The sequence below is a fragment of the Taeniopygia guttata genome, chromosome 4, assembly GCF_048771995.1.
Source record: "Taeniopygia guttata chromosome 4, bTaeGut7.mat, whole genome shotgun sequence".
In the NCBI taxonomy this organism is placed as follows: domain Eukaryota; kingdom Metazoa; phylum Chordata; class Aves; order Passeriformes; family Estrildidae; genus Taeniopygia; species Taeniopygia guttata.
Genome location: NC_133028.1, coordinates 24,933,194 through 24,955,160, shown reverse-complemented (window position 1 = coordinate 24,955,160; position 21,967 = coordinate 24,933,194). Strand labels below are relative to the sequence as shown.

The window sequence follows — 21,967 nt, the reverse complement described above, 5'->3', positions numbered from 1 at the left end:
GAAATTGATGAAAATATTCGAGATGGAATGGATTGAGAGAAAAGAGATTTTTGTCAAGAGAATATCTAAACCAGTTTAGGAAGGATAAAGAGGAAGGACTATAACATCAGTGGCTCTATATTCCACAGGATAATGAGGAGTAAAGTAGTGCTTTTTGGATACATATTTTCAGTAGCTATATTTTTTTGCTTGCAGTTACTTTCATTTTCCCAGAAAATTTCTGCAACACATAAAGTGTATCAGTGAAGATGCTGATGATGAAACGCAAGAGTTCACTTCCACAGAATTGTAATGGAACTGATGACTATGAAGTCAGCCATAAAGTCGGAAAGATAAGTCTTGAGAGATGTTTAAACAATTCACTACTGACACTACTGACAGCTAGCAGTGATAGTGAGATTTCAAGAAAGTATTTTCTAGAAAAATGGAATCGAGCTCTATTTTATGGGTCATGACTATGTGGTCCTACTTATTTTTGCTATTTGAGAGTAGTATTTGCATACCTGAAGGAGTGCTGGTAATTTCTCAGCTTCTGAGGATATTACAAGTCTATGTGACATCCATGTTTTATCTTAAGAAGATTCAGGAACATATGCAAATACATTATTTAAATTGCTGACATGAGAGTAATTACTCATTCCTTCCATGTTGAAGTTGCATTTTTTTCTGTACCTAAGGAACTTTGTTCTGCTTCAGGCATTTCTTAAACTTACCATCCTGCTAGAGTCCAGATTTTCATCTACACGTGCTTCTATGCCTTAGTCATTCACATGACATGACTAAGTACTTGAATTTTTGTCTTCTGAACTGGAATCATCCCCAGCCTTTATACAAATGTCTGAGTCTGTACATAGGTGTGTCACTGACCATGTTTAGCTTTTCACCAGAACGTTAGGTTCTTTTTGATGTGTGGAATTTGGCTGGGTCAGGTGAGCTCTGACCTCTCATTGATGGGGCCATGAAATACCCTTCTTTACCACCTACAGACATACAATGCTTGGTGTTCTAGAGCAATCTAGTGTCTGGTTAGATGATCTATTAGTAAACTTCCCTGGGAACCTTGCCTGTCTTGACTGAATTGTTATGAAGGCCAGTCTGGTAAAATGCAGTATTTTGACAAACCTGTGTAGCAGTATTATTGCTAACAAAGTAATCTGTCATTCTTACACTTTAAGAAACACTACAATTTTTCTGATAGTTGAGAGAAATTTTTTTGTAAGTAATAGAAAATAAAGGTTATATTGCATTATATTTAGACAAAGGGCATATCCTGGAGAGCACAGCCAGTGAATAACAGCTGTCTTATGGCGTGTTTCATCATTTAGGTAAGTGTCATTGTGCCCTTCCCCTGTGTTGGTAAAACTCTTGAAGCAACTGAAGAGCCTCAGGAAAATGAAGTAACACAACTAACCTTACTGTTTTCATTCACATATGTAAGGCAACAAGGAAAAAAGTGTATTTGTTTTAGCTCTTTCAGCAGAAGTTATCTGAAACACTCACTTTCCTCCTTATTTATTTATCAAATAATCATCAGAGTATTTCACTATCTCCAAATAGACAAGGCCACTATGAAGGTTCTCTAAACCTCACAGATACCAAGAGCTTGATTGAGTTGCTTGTGCACAGAGTTGTAGCTTCAGCAGAGATAACTCAGGTTCCCTGACAAGTCTCTTTTTTTTCAGAGGTCTACAGGTTCCCTATACATCAACCCATCTTGGAAGACTGGATATCCTTTTGTGTGTTGGATAGGAATAGGAGTCTGAGAATGGACAACTAAATTGATGCTTAGCTATATTTAAATACTTTCACTTATGCTATACATGTACTTCTGTGTGTAATATTTTGACATGCATGATGCAAATAACAGTCAGAACACTTTCACCATATTCATCTTCCAGTTCACTGTATAACTTGACAGATGTTAATTGCAACACAAAGGTCACATGGCTGATTTTTCTCATATTTAAAGGAGAACAAAAACCTATGATATTAATATCTGAAGAGAAGCATGTTGCTTGATGTTGAAAAGACTTATTTAATCCTTAGTCACTTGTGCCCAGAGATTTATTAGTCATGGTAATGTCTCCAATTAGTTGAAGGACAGAGAGCATCATGGGGTCACTTTTTGTCTTAATTGCTGTTTGCTGTGTACATGCAGTTTACTGTTGAGTTTATGAGGGTAGCTGAAGTGCTACAACAACAAGCATCTTAAGAAGTGAGATCTCTTTCTTATTTATAAAATCATTAAAATCAAAATTAGCATTTACATTAATAGATATAAAGTAGCACTCTGCTATGGAAAATAAACGTTTTAATGTTTGATGATAGATTTTTGTTCTAAATCATAATCTCTCCAGACATTCTGAAAAAGACAGTGAGTGAACTTAGCTAGAACAAATATATTTTACAGTAAATGGAGAGATGATCAAGTATTATGTTCTGTGTATAGTGAAATAACCTTTACATGAACTTGGAAAGGAAAAGAATTCATCTTTAATTAAGTTTGCCTTTCTTCTTGGAGTTGTGAAAGAAGATAGTGCTACCATTAAAGTAGGAGTGGAGTTAATTGACATTAATCTTCATAGGTTTCTTAGATTTATTTTAATGGCAAAGAAGAAAAAAGGTCCCCATCCCAAGTTAACTGTCACTAAATAATTGAATTACATACCTGATTTTAACATTTTATCTTCTGGTTAGAAATGAAGGTTGCTGCCTTCTGTTTTTCCTTCTATCCTATTCCAAACCCTGGAGAAAAGGCTGGAGATACACAAAAACTTGGTAAAGGAATAACAGTTTTGATCCATCTTGTTTTCTAAAGTGAATGTTTCTTTATAGAACACGGTTTAGCAAGGTCTGTTAACTGATAACACCATTTCAGCTGATCCTGCAGACTTTTACATCTGGAGGGATTTCTATCTTTAGCACAAACTAATTCAAATCCCTTTAGTATGACAAATATTGGTAATTCAGATTCCTAGAAGTGAATATGTACACAGTGCCTGTCCTGTTCTCTTCACATGACTAGGTGCTCTTTTGAGGGAGCTTTGTGCAACTCCTCCCAAACCAACTGGATTGACAATTCAAGTTGGCAGGTGGTGTGCTGTGCTTCACTGGAGGGTGTACGAAAGACTTTCTGTATATTCTGGTCACTTCCTTCTTCCATCCAGCATCATACATTCTTACCACAGTCTTGTTGCTGCACATCACTGCCTGTGGTTTAGGAATCAAAACTGTAGAACTGGGTGCCATCAGCATTTCAGAGATATTTTAGTCTTTATTGCACACTTGGTGATCTTGGGCACATTTTAAAGATGAGTTTAGAAGATGGTTTTCAGGTAGTGAAATGGGTTAATCTCAGTCAATCACCTCTGAAAAGGCTGGTAAAATAGGAATGGAGTAAGAATAGCTGTTTTCACCATGTAGAACAGCAATAAGTCAGGTCTTCCACATTGGGTTACATTGTTATCTGATTCATTTTGGTTTCTTTGCTGGTTTAGCAAATGGGTTAGTGAGTCACAAGCTCTTGTTGGCCTTGTGTACTAGTATAGAAGTCAATTGTGTTTTGTTTTGTGTGGTTGGCACTTTTTTCAGGGTACAATATTTCCTAGATAAAATCAAATATTTCCGTGTAAATAGTCAGAAATTCAAATAGTTCCCTGTAAATAGTCAGAAATGCACATTTTAAATCAAGACTTCTCAGACACTAAAAAAATGTTGCCTCGAATAAAACTATCTTCTTAAATGGATTTATTTACTAGTTCCTGGAAAATGGCTTATATGTTCGGATGGAATTTTTCCCTCTCCTCCTGGAATTGCATTAATAGCTTTCTGTAAGCTGTCATTGTATGCCTATTAGTAGTTCAGATTTTTAAAATGGGAGGAGGACCAGAGGTCCTCCAATTAAATAAGAAAGAAAGTGAAAAAACGGAAAGAAAAAATATGAAATCTGTTTTTATTTGCATTTTTTTCTTGTAGATTTCCAGTTTATTTAAATATAGTAAATCATAGAAAAGAGCCAAGTGGAGATCAGGTTGCTCAGAGAGGTTGTGCAGCTTCCATTTTTGGATGTCTGCAATAACCAACCTGATCAAGCCATGAGCACCCTGCTGTGACCTCAGAGCAAGCCCTGCGTTTTGCAGGAAGCTGAACTAAAGAGACCTCTCATGATTTCTTTCCAGTGTGATTTGTCCTATGAATCTATAAATAAAATTAAGGACTCTTTGAAATGTCAAGATATTCAAGTGGCTGTGAGTTGAGGTGTTGTGGTTGTAACTCTTATTTGGTTTACGTGGTCATGGCATGACCTCTTGTACTTTCCATTTTGGATAAATCTCTGCTGTTCTTAATAGCATTATGGAAAAAAACATTAAAGCAGAACAAATTAGTGTCATAATCACTTCAAATTCTCTGCAAATGACTGGGCTGACACAGAGAATCAGGTGCCCTGATAAGGAACTCTGTTATTTTCACTATACCTTCTACTGTTTATGGGATGGAAGACAAAAAGAAGAAGGTCAGTTTTGTGGTGGTTATATGTCTTTCCTTAGAGAGCTACTTATAAATTAAGTTTTAACTTCTCATCATCTTAATGCCTCTGGGAAAAGACTGGGATTGCCTCTGCACTCTGAGCAACTGTAAGCTAATTTATAATGTAATTAGATGCCAAAAAGTGCAAGCAGATCATAAATAGATATAATAAGAGTAAAAAAAAAGCTGTGTGGCAACAACATATGAAAGAACTAGGTAGCTCTGAGGGAGAAAGAGTGTACATTTACAAAACTTAGCTTCCTAGTTTTAGTGCTCCCATTAGTGGGATCCTGCTAATGCGAAATGTTAAATATTTAATATCTGACATTTCTCTATGTAGTGCAGTAAAGATTAAGTATTTTATGGTGAATTTCAATTTAAAAGAATGAAAGCACTTTTCAGGCTGTTACAGGGAAGCTGTCAGTGAGCCTTGTATTTAGACTGCGTATTACTTTCTGCTATAATAGACTCTTTCAACTTGTTTGCAGCAAGCTAGGTATGCAAGCTCTGATATCTGAGCAGTGCCTTTTGTTCATCCTCTGGAAACCTATTGAGCTGTGGTAAGGTCTCACTTCCCAAATTAAGCAGGTATGCCAAAACCACTGAGAGTTTCCCCAGCCATGACAGTTTTTATTTTCAGTGAGACTTGCTACTGTTATCCAAGAGGTGATGCAAGGCCTTTCTATTACAGACTGGTTTGAGGCATTCCCACAAAGGGCTGCAATAAAAGGCAGCCATGCCTTCTCTCACTCTGTCCTTTCCTGACTTTTTCTGTCCTTTCTTCACATAGAACATAGTGGTGGTCTTCTTTCCTGTAGTAAATTTGCTGAAAATTTCCACTCTCAGTTTTGAGGGCAGCATATGTCTGTGTCATTTAGAATAAAGCAGTAACATTTTTAGTTTTGGTGTACAATGTGAATGGCACAAGGATAGCAATTTAATTCCTTTCTTTTACTGAAATATTGCACTTTTGTTAACATTGGATCTGATTTATAGGGGCTGCATATTTTCTATAATTGCAAGCCAGTGCCCATTTGTGAAGGTTGGTTGTGTGACTGTTAGTTACTGCTATCAGTCATGCACTTTACTTGACCTCAAGCCCATAACATTTCCTTGAAATAAACTGGATGCGTAATACAGATTGCAGTTTTTAGCACTGGAGGAGTACTGAAGTCCATACTCATTTGATTGAAATGGAAAGAAAACTACTTTCAGGCATTCTTTGACCTTTTGGTGATACCTGAGTGAATTTGCAGATGCAGCCAAGGTACTGCAATATTTTTTAAATGATCTAGGGATTAACAATCTATTGCTGCTTATCTAATTAAAAGATAGGTAATAAATGCATGTGTAATTATTTTTCTTGTACAATTGTTTCATCTTGATAAAATATGTAGCTAACAAATGGTCTGAAAATGGTGTAGCATTCCTTTCAGTTAACTATACCATGTATACATAGAGATACATAATTGGCATATTTCTGCAGCTTCTGCTTCTGCTGATGCTTAGTTGTAGCACATGGATGTAATGTTTGCTTGCCTAAAATGTGAATGGAGTTTAATAAGTATTCAAGTCTTACATCACGTAACAGAGGCTATTAGGATGGAGATTCTGTTGATGCTCTTTTAAGTAGCATACAATAGGTATGCTTTTATGAAGATAAAGCATCTCTTAGAAATATTAGCTGCATTGCTTGAAAAAAAAAATGCATGTAGGGAAAAGCTTTGGAATTCCACTTTTGTTTTAAAATGGAAACTGTTGATAAGATGATGGCTGCTGCTGCTTTTGTGGGTTTGACTCATGGCTTGAGAGTTTTTATATGGGTGATGTGTAAATGCCTCTATTAACACTTAACACTCCCTAACACCATAAAACAAAATGTTGGTAAGTATATATATATTGTAAATAAGGGTCTGCTTCTTTCTTTTGGCACCAGAATGCATTTGTGTTTGCACAAACTATTCTAAACAGTGTTCAATATTTTATCTCTTTCTTCTCCAACTCTTGCGTATTCAGTTTCACTGTGTCTTGTGTTTTTTCCAATCTTTTTTTTTTTTAATTTTAATCACACAACATAGAGCTGATAAAGCAGATGATGAGGAAGATGAAGATCTAACGGTGAATAAAACATGGGTCCTTGCACCAAAGATTCATGGTGGTGATGTAACTCACATACTGGATTCCTTACTTCAAGGATATGACAACAAGCTTCGGCCAGATATTGGGGGTAAGCTCAAAAAATGATTCTGTGTAATAGAAAATGTGAACTATAGATGGTGTGCATTTTGACAAAGATGACAAAGCTATGCTTATTGCAATATTTGAAACTCAATATAGCAAGCTAAATATAAGACTAATAAAATAGAGTCATTTTCTGGAACTAGTAAAAAATGTTCTATGCTAGATTAGACTTCATGCTCTATTTTTAATCTTTTTTTTCTTATGGAAGGTACTGGTTTTGGGGGACAGTGAGCAATCTGTAATAAATCACTAAAAAGCAATTATAATTCGCTTTGTTTAACAAAGACCTTCTGTCAGAAAGAACTGTAGATATAAACCAGCTATGGTCATTTCAAAAACTGATCTTAAGTCTTTAGGAGTTAATTAAAGAATTATCCCTAGATATTTTATTCTTATTGTAGGAAAATCATTGCTCAAAATTCTATTTTGAGCAAAGATAACTCAACTCAATTGTCTTCTTCCCTTAGCTAAGATTTAAAAAAAAATTTCAAGGGTCTAAAAATATAACTTAGGACCCTTTTTTTAGTGGAATATAGGAAGAAAAACTGCAGCTGATAGGAAGGCAATTTTGTCTTTCAATAGTCAAAGCATCAAATATAAATAAATATTATATTAAAAATAAAAATATGTAATAAATATTAAATATAATAATATTTATATTGCATGGAAATGTTAAGCATAAATATTTGGAAGAATCTTGTTTTTAAAACATTAGTACATGAAACCTTGCCATCTCATTCCATGCAGGATCAAATAAGAAAAACAATATATTTTCTCTGAGTTTGTTTCCTGAAATTTGAAGGAAGAGGTGGAGAACATAAGTATTTGTGATGTACCTGGCATTCCCTATCAAAGGAATGCCATGTAAGTCTGTAAACAGCCCCACAATCTAGACCTGTTTCATTTATGTAGGGGAAGAAAAAGACACAATCTCAAATTATGCATCTTCCTTTGAAAGCTTCTGACAAATTGTTTTCTTTCCCAAACTTCTTAGTTCTGTTTTATTAGTGACTGTTATCTTAGAGATGTTGAAAGGCAATAATTCTCTCCCTGCCATAATATAATCACATGTGGATCTCATGAAGTTTGGTTTAAGTCTTTTCTTTCATGTTCATTTAATTGAATTACTGAAAATATTTAAACAACATGAAAAGTCCTCCAGCATGTTTTCCCTTAAATTCTCAGTGTGTGACAAATGTTTAGCTTACTGTTTGTTTTTCCCCATTTGATGCAATGACAGAAAAGTGATTGTGAGGAAATCTGTCTCTTCTATGATTCCTTATATTGATTAGCTTGTAGGTGGGGATGAAAGAACAGAGAATTCTTTTTCTCTTCTCTCCCCATAAAGCTTACAAGTAAATGGAACAAATACAGAGGAGGAATTTATTCTGACATGTCAAATGCATTTAGATGGGCATGGAAGAATTTTGATGTAATTCTTACCTTCATTTTTCTGGTTATAGTCTGAGTCTTGATAGGACAAAAACTGTCTTTTTGTGAGTAACTAAATGTACAGCTTTTTGGATTCAAAATATCAGTTCCCAAAAGAAGACACTTACTTCCAGCTTCTCTCACATAAATGTACCTCTTCTCAAAAGTTCTATAGCAATATGACCGTTGCTGTCTGGGGCCAGCATCCATCCACTATACTAGAACATAAAGTTCATGGATAATCAGCCAGAATAATGAAAAAAGGAAACATCTGGGAGTATTCACTTTGTTTTGAAGAGAACAAATGTTAAGTATGATTCTGCCACAAGGAAGAAATTTTGGACAATGTAAGATGAAATTTCTGACTTCAGGTTAAAGCGCTGCATTCTGTCCAGTTGTTTGGGAACTGCAGCAGATATTTGACAGACAAAAACAAAATCAGGCTATAGTTTATTCATCTTAATCTGCTTCAAATATGTGATTAAAATCTGGTGTCAGATTCCTTTCTTCAGAGTGTATGTCAGTTCTTGTACAACAAGGTTATTGAACTGGAATTTTCATTATCTTTCAAACCATTAGAATCCCACAGGATGTTCTTATGATTGAATTACAAAGCTCATTTGCAATAGCAACACTTTTTGTTTTGCACTTGGACTTTTTGGGTTTGAATCTCAGAACAGAATTAAGTTTTCTTTGTGGTGTTGACACAGAATTTCAACATCTCAGAGTGAGATAAGAGTTTCATTGTTAAACATGCAGTTAGTTGAAGAAGATGCTAAAGGAGAGCCAAATGAAAATGGAAATTTGAAGACAATACTGAAATTTAATAGGGGAATACCACTCTGTCATTTTTCTTTTTTTCTCATTCAAATATCCATGAGTTGTAGGAATTACTTAACTCCTACCCTTTGCTATGTTTAGTAATCTTACTAGTCTTCAGCTCAGTTTATGTAGTAGGCTTGATGTGTTTGGAACATAAATGTTCTAGCATTCTTCTACTCAGTATGAAGTAATAGAAGTTATCAGATAAAGTCTCCTATCTATGGTGTAAATATGTTTGATTACAGATATAACCTTGGACTGTTGATATACCAATAAAGCCATATTATTCTCACTGTAACATTACCTTCTGGGTGCATGATTTTATAACCACACTATTTCTGCTCTAGTCCTGCATTAAAGTAGCTATTATTTTTGAACTTCCCTTTTTAAAGGAAAGAATTCTGGCTTCTCATTTTTTACCTCTCTCATCCTAAGGACACTGATATATTGATATTATCCTATCAATGTATGGATAATTTTTTTCCAGCAGTGATGTGTGAAACAAAACTGCGCTACCTGATAATTTAATTAAGAATAGGAAACAGTCACCACATATCTACAACTTTAGTGGGTGTTTTCAATTAACAGTTTAAGACAAGTCATCATTGATGGAAATTTTAAGAATGGTGGGAATTTAAGGATAATTGCTTATGGACGTAGAAAAATTGGATACCTGGAAAATTCTGGATAGTTGTTACTGCCCTATAAGCAGGGCATGGGAAGAATACATGGAAAATACAGAATTTTCAATCAGAAGTGCTAATTCTCAAAAATAAATGTATTGGAAAGTATTCTGTTGAACAGGTGCTCCTAGTGTAGCAGTGATGAAATTATGATATAGGCAGAAAAGTAATAAGCTCTAAGTGATGCCTAAAGATTTTTATATATTTTTCATATATTTGTAACTTCACAGACTGTTAATATGTAGTTATAACTTCTAGTACTTTTCCTGACTTGTCACATCTTTTAACAAACTCTTACTAATACATTCTTGAAATTCTATTTATTAGTCTAGTGAGGACACTTTGTTTTGCACCATACATTGTAAACACAATAAATTGAGGGCTAAAGGATCGTGGGGGCTCCAGTGGGGCAGAACCGAGAAGAAATTACCTAACCAACTGTTCTTCTAATTGGAAGAATTTTTTAGATATACTAGTTAAATAACCTTATAAAAATTGTATAAATACTGTATCACATGTGCATATTGGCATATTGTGCCACTGTGAGTGATTTCCATTAAGGATTTGCTTTAACAGTCTCATTTTAACACTGTTTGGAAAGGTTTTCAGTTTTATTCCAGGCAGCAAAACAAGTAGGAAAATATCAAGGAAAGTTAGAGAGAGATGTGTTTTGGGTTTAAGAATATTATCCAAGAATTGAAGAAAATCAAAATACAAGAACAAAATGTAGGCACAGATATTCAGGGAATGTTGAAGGTATTGGACATGTGCACTACATAGAGAATCATGGAAATAATAGAAGTGATGGGGTAGGAGTATCTGCAAAAGACAGATTTCTTTTAAATAGAAGGGTAAAAAGTTTAGAGAACAGGGCTCTGCTGTCATTCAAAATCACTTTGAAAAAATTCTTCAGAGGTTGATCTGAAAGCCTGCTATAGACACTTGAGGCTGAATTTTCAATATAAGTAGCCATGTAAGTAATAATCTTAGATAGCTGATTGTGATAATTGTATTATTTCATTAAAAGTTATTACAAATTGAAGGACTGTTATTTCTGAATGTGGTAGTAGTCACCCAATTTATTTGATGAATAACTGCTTTATCACTAAAGGGGATGCTTCTTTAGGCAGGTAATGAGGAGTTATAGAAAACATGCTCAAAGAAAATAAGCTTTGGTGAAGTTACAACAATGGTCTTAGTTAAAGAGCATAAGAAGCATTAATTAAAAACAAAGGTCATGTGACTTAGACCTTCATTAGAAATTGAGGTAGTTGTGATAAACTATTGGGTTAGTGAATTTAGATGGACTACCATGCTCTAGGTGAATGTATTGAAGTAATAGATTGGAGGAATGGAAATAGCAGAATTAAGCAATAAAAAGTGCAATGTTCTAGACTTTTGCAATAATGGTAATTATTTGTGTCAGGAGATAGGTGTTTATAGAATGAGAATAGCTGATAAGAAGAGCTCTTAAGTGTAGCAAGAAGAGATGTATCAAATATTAAAAGCTGGAAATTGAGCTTGCAAAAATACAGGCTAAAAACCAGGCACTTTGAATATCAGGGGCAATTTCTAAAATAATTTGTCAATGACTGAGACAGATTTTTATCACGATGATTTTTCTTATCAGGAATAATCATTTTTTCATAATTTTTACAACCAGATGAAGTTTAGTCTAGTGAAAAAAACAAGTCAAAGCAGGAAATCAGAAAGTGATTACGTCTCTCTAAATTTGGCTTACCAAATAGGTTCCCTGTGTGCTTCAGCTACCTTAGAAGCTGACCTTGTGGTCAGCTGCTCCTTTGTGCTCTTCTTTCTCTGTCTCCCCCTTCCTCTTGAATATGCACTCTCTTGTCCTCTCACCTCCTTGCTTTACTCTAGACTGCATCATACTCTCTTTCAGTTTAAATATTTAAAGTGTTCAAGACCTTTCTCCCCTTGTTTGGAACACTGCTGCTCTGCACTTCATGCAGGACGTGTTAAATAGCCTTCTTCCTACTTGTGTTTTCAGGTCTGATACCAAGTTTTAAAGTAAAATAGGAAGCAATTAGGGTTGGAAAACCTTCTCAATTTGTTCTTCTCAAAGTATCAAAAAGGTATTTTCCTCCAGCGTTTGTCATTTTCATGAACTGTTATCACTTCTAGTTCATGAACACAAGTGTTAATTAATCCTTCTAATTCAGACGTACATTTCTCTGTACCATACAGAAGAAATAAGGTAATAAAATAAGCTTCTTCCAGTCCTCTTGAATTGAGTTGCTCTCTCTGGATCATTTATGTCAATTAAAATAATTTCAACAGAGGCAGATTTTTAAACTGTTAAGTGGCTCTTAATACTTCTAATAATCTTACTCAGAGCAGTATGGAAAAGGCAAAATGAACTGAGCGGCTCACTACAGGAAAGCCCTTGTGGCAGATGGAGTACTGCATGATGCAAGCTAGAATTTCTTAAAATTGACACAGCCCTCATTAAAAATTGTGTTGCTGACAGAACTTGAAATATAGCTGTTAATAAGGGATGCTATAGCGGGGTCTCACAGGAAATTTCCGATCTAGAATAATTAATTGATATTTGAATTATTTTAACAATTCATTTTTGTAGTAAAGCTGGCAGATGACACAAAGACTGTTGGAAAGGGAGTGGCTGCATCTGCAGAGTATTTAGCTCCTTCAGTATAACTGGAATTGAGAGGGTGAAAAAAGGAGATGGAGGGGAAAGAATCCTGTGAGTTGTATTTCAGTGAAGTATTCAACTTGAGGGATAAGGCAAGATATACTTTGATCCACCTCCTTGTGTTCTGGTCTAGCAGTGGGGCTGCTGTTATAAAAATAAATAGGATTGCAAATTAAAGGAAGAGGATATCTGTTTGCAGAATGTGATATATGTCAAAGGGACTACGTTATATATATGATTATATACATGCATGATAAACTTTTTTCTTACTCTGATATTCCAGTCTGTGTGTATGAGTTCTTGTGCTGTCTACCTTTCTTTATGAGGTCTGCAGAAATTGGAAACCTTTGCAGCTTAGAATCAAAGAATAACAAAATTACAGAATATTTTGAGTTGGAAGGGACTCATAAGTATCATTGCAGGAAGTACTTATTTTTTTTCCCCCAGGAAAGAAATTGGTTTCCAGAATCTGTTTAAACTTTCCCTGAAGCATGCTGGGGACAGGATGGTGATCAAGTGACTCTGTGCTCTGTGGTCATAGAGAAAATCCTTTGTGCACACTAGTGTGTATTTCTGTCAGGTTTATGTTCACACCATTAACCAGATTTGGAATCAGGGCAAACTTCCTCCCAAGTGAGCTTGTCAGGGAAAAGGTATCTTGGGGTATTTAGGAAATGCATCTTGCCTGTCATTGTATCTGGCAAGGATGTCAATGTTACAGTCTTTCTTTCTGTATTAGAAATTTCTGAGTGTTAGAATTTTCAGAAATTATGTTTGTTGTTAACCCTTGTCAATCTCTGAAATTTTGCTGTATAAAAAAATTAAATCTGATGACCTAGGGTCCCTCTCCTATAAAAGTCAAAATGCCTTTTAGTTTGTACCTTCCCACTTTTTTTATCTGCAGATTGAAATAGATGCTTATTTTACTGTGTCATACCATAAAAGGACTAGGTGCACTCTATGATTATTATCCCTCTTCATTCTATTTGACACAAGGACATATATCCTCATGTGACCACATTGTGGTTCTCCAGCACAAACTAGAAGAAGATGCTTGGTAAAATGATAAAGAAAAATTCATTTTCTCCTCTTTCATTTGTGCCCTTTTTTTCCTGTATAAACCAGTTAGGAGGAAAAAAATGAACTATCAGAGCCTCCAGTATTTCAGGTGTACCTTTTATGGACACTCAGATTTTGTGTCCTGAAAATACACAGAGTAGAGAGTATATTCTGTAATGGAATACATTAAAAAAAATGTTTGGTCTTTTTTCTACACAGTGAGTATGTTTACCCTGTTTTTAAAGAAAAATAAGTTGGGTAATGTTTAACTCTTAAATTGTTTTTATTGACAAGCTTTCAATTTAATGTTTTAACCAGTGTATTAATCCAGCTGATGAAAGAACATTAGTAATCCCTAGGTGTGCTATAGCTTTATGAATTGAGGAAACCTGTGGTGAAAAGTTATTTTTTATCTGTTACATATTCTCAGTAGAAATTGATAAAGGCACTTCATATTGATTCCTTGCAGCTGATAAACGCATTTGTCCCATTCCTTATGGTTTGGTGTATGAAAAAAATGTTCCAAACTTATTTTCTTTTTAGGACTGTATTTTTATGTTGGAAGAGAGTTTTGGGGTTTTTTTTTTATTTTATTCGCTTTTCCTTTCTTTTCCTTTTTTTATCTGTCTTATATTGATCAAAAAACACAGGTGGAGATTGCATTATGAACTAAAAAGTTCAAGCTGATAATTCTAAAAAGTTATATGAAATAAGAGAGCCAAGTCATATATGATCCTTCACAAAATGAAGAAACCAGAAATTTAGTTATTCTGAATCTAATAAAGTATACCAGATATGCTATTTTTAGTTAAATAAATTAAATTGTACTTACAATGCACAGAGTTGCTTAAATATGTAATTGTTATGGTTACTATTTTGTTTAGTGAGAACTACGGTAATTGAAACAGATGTCTATGTTAACAGCATCGGTCCAGTTGACCCAATCAATATGGTAAGTTTTGACTATTGTCACAAAATATCATTGCATGTTGTTATGGGTTAATATTATGAAATAATTTTAATCTCCTTCAAAAACTTTTTTATTGCTTACTGTGTATTCTTATGCTGTTGGATATGATTGTAGTTATTGCAGAGGTACATTTAGTCTCTCTGTTTGAAATTGTTGTAATTTTAAAAATACAGTTTTTCTTTTAAAAAAATGAGGTCACACAGAATACGTTGAATCAGCTATCAGGTCCTTGTTTTAGTTTGCACTGAACATTTCCACAACATTTATGTATATCTGATTTATCTCTGGCTGGCCTGGTTTGATTTCCTGGAGCTACTCTTCAAAGCCTAAAAAAAAAATAACAATTGACACAGTATTTGAAGAAAACTAGTTTCAGTGAAGTGATCTCTTTTTTGTTTGTTTTTTCTTCAAATTCATAGACAGCAAAATTTGAGTTTTTTGTCCTTCTTTTTTCATTTATTCTTCTGTGTCCTTTTCAGTGTGTGTGTATATACATGACTGGTTCCTTAGAAGTTAAGTAATGTGTCTCACCTAGTCTGTGGTACATCTGTTGAGATCTGACCTATCTGTTTAGTACCAACACTGAAGTAACAGCACTTATGAGGAAGTTAAGGCTGTGGTATTGTCTTAGTTCTCTTAGATTATGTGTAGGCTTTAGAAAGGCCTTTTGGCATGACTTCTGCCCAGGACTAAGAGGTCTTTTCCTCAGGTGCTTTTGAGTTTACCTCCTTTTTACTTCCTCCCTACAGAATTGCTGAAAGTATTGAATTTGCAAGGCAGAGAAAAGTTTTATTTAAAAGCTGGAGCATGCCAGTGCAGAGGACTTCTGAGAATTTCCAGAGAGTGCAGTAATAATCCATTATTATTAAGGATCTTGTGGTTTAGATGTATGTCATCATGTGGGGGTGGAGAACAGTAACTTCCAGTGATAGGAAGCCAAACAAGAAAGCCCAGTGGTACTTGGATACTGTGGGAAAAGCTGCAGATCTGTGGCAAAGGACATTCATTCTAGCATAATGGTCTAACCAGCTGAGGGCTGTCATTACCTGGGGCTGTGGCAGGGAAGTCCATGTCTCAGGCCAGGAGGTGGCTGGGTGGGGAGAATTTTCCAGTTTCCATGTCCCGTGTAAGTGGTGTCTTTGTTTTGTCCGTCTCCCTTCTGCAGTCTTTCTCTTTTGCTTCTCTCTGACTAATCCTCTTCTGAAGGAACTTACTGTGGGAGGAAACTGTGAAGATGTGTAAGGAGGATCTAGCAAGTGGTAGAGACTTCTTTTTCCAGTAGCCTATGTAAACTCTTCAGCCTGTGGCCAGTAGGCATTGCACACACTGGAATGGAACATGAGAAATGCTTACAGCTGCAGTTTTTTAGTTTTAGAGAGCCAGCACATGGCTGGCTTTGCAGAATAACCCTGTCCCACCTCCCATGCCCTCCTCTTGTCTCTGCAGCCCCTGGGCAGTCTTCCAGCTATAGTTCAGTTAGGAACCTTGACCTCATGTGCCTACAGCTTCCTTCTGCTTACTCAACCCAGGGCCTGGGAGTATCAGCCATGGAACTATTGCATGCCAGTTGGTCTGGGGTCTCTCCATGTCTGCTAGAGCTGTGCTAGACTTGGGTGGTGATGTCCTTGCCATGCTGCTAGTAAAATCCAGCCATGCTAGCTTATAGCACAAGGTAAGGATTGGCGTCCTAGTGGAAAGGTATATTACTTCGCTAGAGAGTGGGATCCTGATAGTTGATAATGGATGTTTCTCTCCAACCTTCTGATTTCTTTTTAAAGAAAAAAATAATGAAGCATGCCACCAAAGGGTAATAAGGTAAATGTTACTAAGATACAGAACTTTAAAAACTATTCTATGCTTTTTAAAAATGGAAAGAAAGCTACTTAGCAATTTAAATTAATTTCTAAAACTACTGTGGCCCTCATAAGAGGGCAATTGCTTCCACGGGGTTTGCACTTCAAGAACATAGCTTGTATGAGCAACTAACCTCAGTACAGAAATCAAACCTTTGTAAAAATAAGTAAAACCATATACTTGAAAATAATTTGATTAAGGTTTCCAAAAAATAATTTTTTATTCTGGGAAACAACAGTCTCAGCAAAATATTTAATAACAAATTTTACCCAGTAAGCTCCTTTTATGTGAGCTGTTGATTTGATTAGGAAGGCACTTTCCCTGGAGTCAATAATTGAGATTTTTAACTAATAATCCAAAATTTGCTTCCATTTCAAGGGCTGTCCTTGGCCCCTAATTTTATCATGCACTAAGAGAATACATCTTCTGTGATTTCCAATTGCCACTGGATTACTTATTTGCCAGATACGTTAATTCACTCTGTCAAAAGATGTCCTTTAACTATCAAGTTTGGACACAATATGACATGACGTAGAGGGTATTTTTTCTGACAATGATGTTGAAGCAGCATATAAAGGGAGGATGTTTGTCTGAAAGCTTTAGAGAAGGCATACTATGAGAAGAAACAGATTTGTTTTTTTAACTGTCTATTTTCTTATTTGATAAACTTCAATTGTCTGTTTTGCTATTTGATAAACTTCCACTATTGTATTTGAGGTCTATGCATGACATTCATTAGAGCTTGTTTTTGAAGGCTGTTGTATTTTAGCTTTTACTATTTAGCAAGATCTACACAACATTTTAGATTCTATAGTCACCCCATGATTAAGATAGATTTTCCTAGAACTTGTGATATCTTCAGGCATCTGCATCCTGAATAAAACTTTAAACAAGTGTCTGGATCAGTAGAGTATTTAGGCTTATAATACTAATTCTAAAGCTTTTTGAACCTTTCTTTTAGAGCTAATCCCTGCTATGCATGTGCAACAGCCACATAAAATGCAGCTAGGTGCCATTAAGCGGCACACTCAGGGCCACCTGGGTATCAAGTCCAGCCAACATGGACTTGTGAAAGTAAGGTCCAGCTTGACCAACATAATCTCCTTCTATGACAAACTGATCAGCTTCGTAGACGAGGGAAAGGCTGTCTTCTATCTCGACTTCAGTAAAATATTTGCCATCATCTCCCACAGTATCCTTCTGGAAAAAACGGCAGCTTCCTGAATGAAAGGACGATCATGAGGGATGCACTTTGACCCATACTCAAGAATTTATGAGGTTTCCTAAAAGTTGTGTGGATTCAGTGTGCAAGCAGTGGAAATTTTTGGAAAGTCAAATATATGCACTTTATGCAGATCGGTTTAATTCTTTTTTCAAATGGCAGGAATTATGTGATCAATTTGTTCATAAGACAGGACAAAAGTACCAATCAGTCTTTGAGTATTACCTGTTTCTTATTGTACAGTATCTTCTTTGAAAGAAGTTAGAATTATATTTTTTTTTCCCAAGTCTACATTGTTATTTCAGTTAGGGAACATAGATTCCAATCATTGTGGTGCCTGTCAGCACTACAAGTGATCATGGGTAATTGGCTTACTCAGATGACTGAGATTGATGGGTGCTGTTCATGTACAGCAGCTGAGTAAATATTTTTCCAGTAGCCTTAAGCATTGTGGGGTTTTTTTATGGAATATACTTAAAAGTCAAACCAAATATTTCTGTAGCATTTCTTATGTTACTATCTCTAGAAATTGAGTAATACTTCACAAGTACAATTTAATGATTGTTCTGTCTTTTTTTATTCCACAAAATGATTAGCATTAATTGATTAATCTGGTTCTTGCAGTTTTATTACTGCTATTGGAAAACACCTCTAAGATTGTCTTGTTCAGGGAGAATTGGTCAAATACATGCAGTATTCTGCTCATACTGGGACAGCACAGCAGTTGGTCCCAATTCCTGTGATCAGCTTGAAGGGAATGTTGAGGGGTGAGAGAAGATGCAGTTACTGTACAACTGGCAAATGTTGCTGTAGCCTTCTGAAACCAAAGCAGAGAACAGACATATTTTCAGTCCTGACTTTAAACAGCATTCACTATTTTTCCTGTTTTCAGCTGCAGTTTACCAATTGTCCCTTAATAGGTGTGAAGCCAGGAGAGGTACTGAAGGATTCATATGAGTCACTAGGAAAATCTATGCTCTTTGCTGTAAAATATGGCCTAATTTCTATATACCATATAATAGGATTGCTATTATGTAAGGCTGCAGTCTTTTCGTACTGTGGTTGGTTCTTAAATCTTAGATTAGTTCATGCTTTAGGAAATACTGGTTTCATATTGTACCATTGCATCACCTAAGCCCCAGCTGGCATGGTTGAATTAATGATAATAATCAATATAGTAGTAAAAGTACTACTACCATGACAACTACTGTTTATTTTTACTTCACTCCCCTGATTTAAGTAGAGTGTGCCACCATACTGTTTGGAAATCCTGTTTATGTCATCTCAGATTCATAGCACTCATAGCCAGAGCAACAACCAGACTGCCTCTGAAGTATCTGAGATTTCAGACATAAATGCTCTGTGGTTACATGGCACTAATCTGTGATTCTGTAACTTGTTGAAGAAATGGCAGGAGTACTGAGCGGTGGATGAGGATAGAACTAGACAGCAATCCTGAAAAAGCTTCCTTTCTTTTTATCTGTGGTCTGTCTGTCAGTGTGTTGTGATAAAGTCTCTTAGTTTCTTGTGTTTGTAACACTTGGTCTATTTAAGTATTGATGCGAATGTATTTCTTAAAGCTTTTCCTTTGTTGCTTCTGCACAGTATGTCTTCCACAGTCACCTTTTCTTCTCCTGTGCTCAGTTCCTTCTTGGAAGTTTCATGCACAAATTTAGAAACCTTTCTTTGTCAATAACCTGCTATTCTGTGTCTCCTTTTGTCCTAAGGGGTCTAAATTCTGTCCTGCGTCACTCATAGTGTTCATAGTTGTTTTGTTAGCTCAGTATGGCTAAATCACAGCTTTAAAGCTTTAAAGCTGTGATTTACAACTTTTCACCTCTTGCTCACTCTAAGTTGCTGTGAATAATCCTTATTCTATGCCATTGAGGCCTGAAATCTAAAAATTTTCTGTGATGTGATGGATCTTAGAACCAGGAGTAGTGTCTCAGTTTTAGTCTTGCAAAATCTGAATACAAAGGGATTTTATATTTCTGTATTTTTTAACCTGTCACATGAAATTCCCCATTGTTACACTAATGTATTTCTGTAACCTTTCCAGTTGCAGCTTGGCTCCACTCACAGAATCTCGAGATGTCCTATAGGGAGAATTTTTCACTTTTTCAACTGACTTGTCTCTTGCTCAGGTTCTTCTTTTGTCTTCTCTTTCATTGGATTTCACACATAAACTTTCCCTTTCACTTTCAAGGTACTTCAAAACCTTTCCTCAGCAATTTTTAGTTGTTGTTTTTAGTTTTTTTTTTTTCCTCAAGAGGCCATTATCTGCCTCAGATCTTGCTAGTTTCTGCTCCCATACTTTCAACTTTTTATATCAATTTCTCCCAAGATGCCCTTTATGCTTGAAAGAAACTTCCTATAAATGTCTGCAAAGCCACTTCATTGTTTCTCGTTTTGTTTCTCTTTAAACTTACATTCCCTTTTGCTCATTTCCCATTTTCCTCCTCTGTGAAGTTTACAAAATATCACAAAGAATTAAGCTCGTGTTGTGCTAAAGTTGCTATCTGTAATTATGCCCCTGTTGGCTCTCCAAATCCTGCCTTTTATGTTAAATTCAAGCCACCAGTGCCTTGCAGAGGTCCTTTATAAGCAATATTGAGTGCATGCATTGTTCAGTTCTGATGCAAGATGATCTAAACCTAGAGTAATGTTAATGTAAGTATTACATAGCACTTCATTCAGAAAGTAAAGATACTGACTAGCATTAAATCTAATCCAAACACTACTTTACTCTCTTTTCACCCCAAAGCTGCACAGACTACTTGTCTGCTCTGGTGTATAGTTTATCTTTACTTCCTGTGCCCTAATATCCTCTCCAAATACTCTCTGTCTTCTTCAGCTGTGTTGTGTCCCTTGTGTCTGCAGCTAAGACAAGATGCATTTAATTTTTGTCTGTACCTCTTGTCTCTGTGTCACCTATAAGATAAATATTTTGTAGAGCATTACACACGTTTAATTCCTTATCTGCCTTTCTATACAGACATACGTCGTGCTGCATTCCAGTTGGGTGAATAATACTGCTGGCCTAGATAAGTCTCTTTGCCATCAATGTTGGGATTTTTAACCATGGACGGAGAACCATGTACATTAAAGGCCAAGCAGTAACAACTGTGCAATTAGTCTAGCTTTGAAAACAGTTGCAATATACTGAATGGTGAAGTATTCCCTTTACTTATAAATGGAAACTACAAAATCACATATGCTTGAGTAATGTAAGGCTTTGTTTTTAAAGTTGCCTGTGAGTCCAATTTTGGCTAGAGTGTCTCTAATTACAGGAAGGTAAATGTAGCTGCTTAATTTAGAAAGTACAGTCAATGGAGCAGATAAACACTATTGACAATCTCTAAGCCAAAATCTTAATATATTTATTCCTGCATTTTTGATATATAAGTATTTACACATGTTTGGTGGTTGGTTTGTTTTAATTTTTGTGGGGGTTTTTTGTTTGGTTGGGTTTTTTTGTTTCAGTTTTTGGGGTTTTTTTGGTTGTTAGTGTGGGTTTTTGTTTTGTTCTGAGTTCTCTAGTTCTTTCTAGAGTTTAATCTTTGTTCATAAGAGCTGCTGGCTGAAATATTCAACATGCTATTGAAAATTAAATAAAAACTTTTTGTGTAACTTTTACCATGAGACTGTATATAGATTATGCATATAACTTATCTACTTCCTCTCCTTATGTTCTCTTCAAATTACCAAAATCTAAACTGACAAAATAAAAGCATAGATTTTGCTGAAGTGCTTTAGTAACTTTTCTAGCTAATCTTTTCACTATTGGCAAGATTTTAATCATAGCTCAAAATCTACAAAACATTGAAATAATTCTTGCCTTTGTTGTTTGCATCTGTCAATTTGCATGTTCAAAATAAGGACTAGATTAGCACAGATGCCAAATTATGATGTGAAGAGTGAGGTTTTTTTTTCTGAATTGTGACTATGTAGGTCTTGCTGTACTCCCTCACCTTCTGTAGATATAATTTTCTATATTTCCATTTACCCTGTGCATATGTTCTCATAGCATCCTCCAGTGTGATTATCTGTACAGTCATAGCAATCTGACTGATTAAAAGACTCTGAAAGCAGACACTTCTGTTCACTGCATTTCCTGCAGCCCTCGCCTCTTCCATGGCTGCAGTATCATTAATGTAATATTACAGGTATGTGTCAAAAGCACTGTGGTCTGTTGGATCTATTATGTTTCACCCTAAGGTCAGCAAATTCAGAATGCTTTAGAGATCAAACTAAAATGGTTTACTAAACCAAAAGTTTTTACTTTTGCTTTTGTCTCAGCCATGGGGATTAATTTCTGAAACCATCATTGGCCCTGAAGCAGCTCAAAAAATCTCTTTAAAGGGCTTTTAAAATAACCTACCAGGGAGAGTAGCTACATTTTCAACATTTTGTTAAGAGAGGTTATACATCAAGGATAGGTTAAGTATTTTAATAAATTACTTTATAGCCCCTTATTGATGTCC

The 21,967-nt window shown here is 35.5% G+C and overlaps 1 protein-coding gene across 4 annotated transcripts in view; it reads left to right on the top strand.

Moving 5' to 3' along the window:
* GABRG1 (gamma-aminobutyric acid type A receptor subunit gamma1) overlaps window positions 1-21,967 on the top strand; it is a 58,242-nt gene that overhangs the window by 10,623 nt on the left and 25,652 nt on the right. For 2 of the 4 annotated variants that reach the window (XM_030270995.4, XM_072928138.1), the window contains exons 2-3: window positions 6,606-6,754; window positions 14,322-14,389. In XM_030270995.4, the coding sequence (XP_030126855.1) occupies window positions 6,606-6,754; window positions 14,322-14,389 (217 nt within the window). Of the gene's footprint in view, window positions 1-350; window positions 5,795-6,605; window positions 6,755-14,321; window positions 14,390-21,967 lie in introns of those variants that run through there. The other 2 variants (XM_072928137.1, XM_072928139.1) reach the window with 2 other exon arrangements.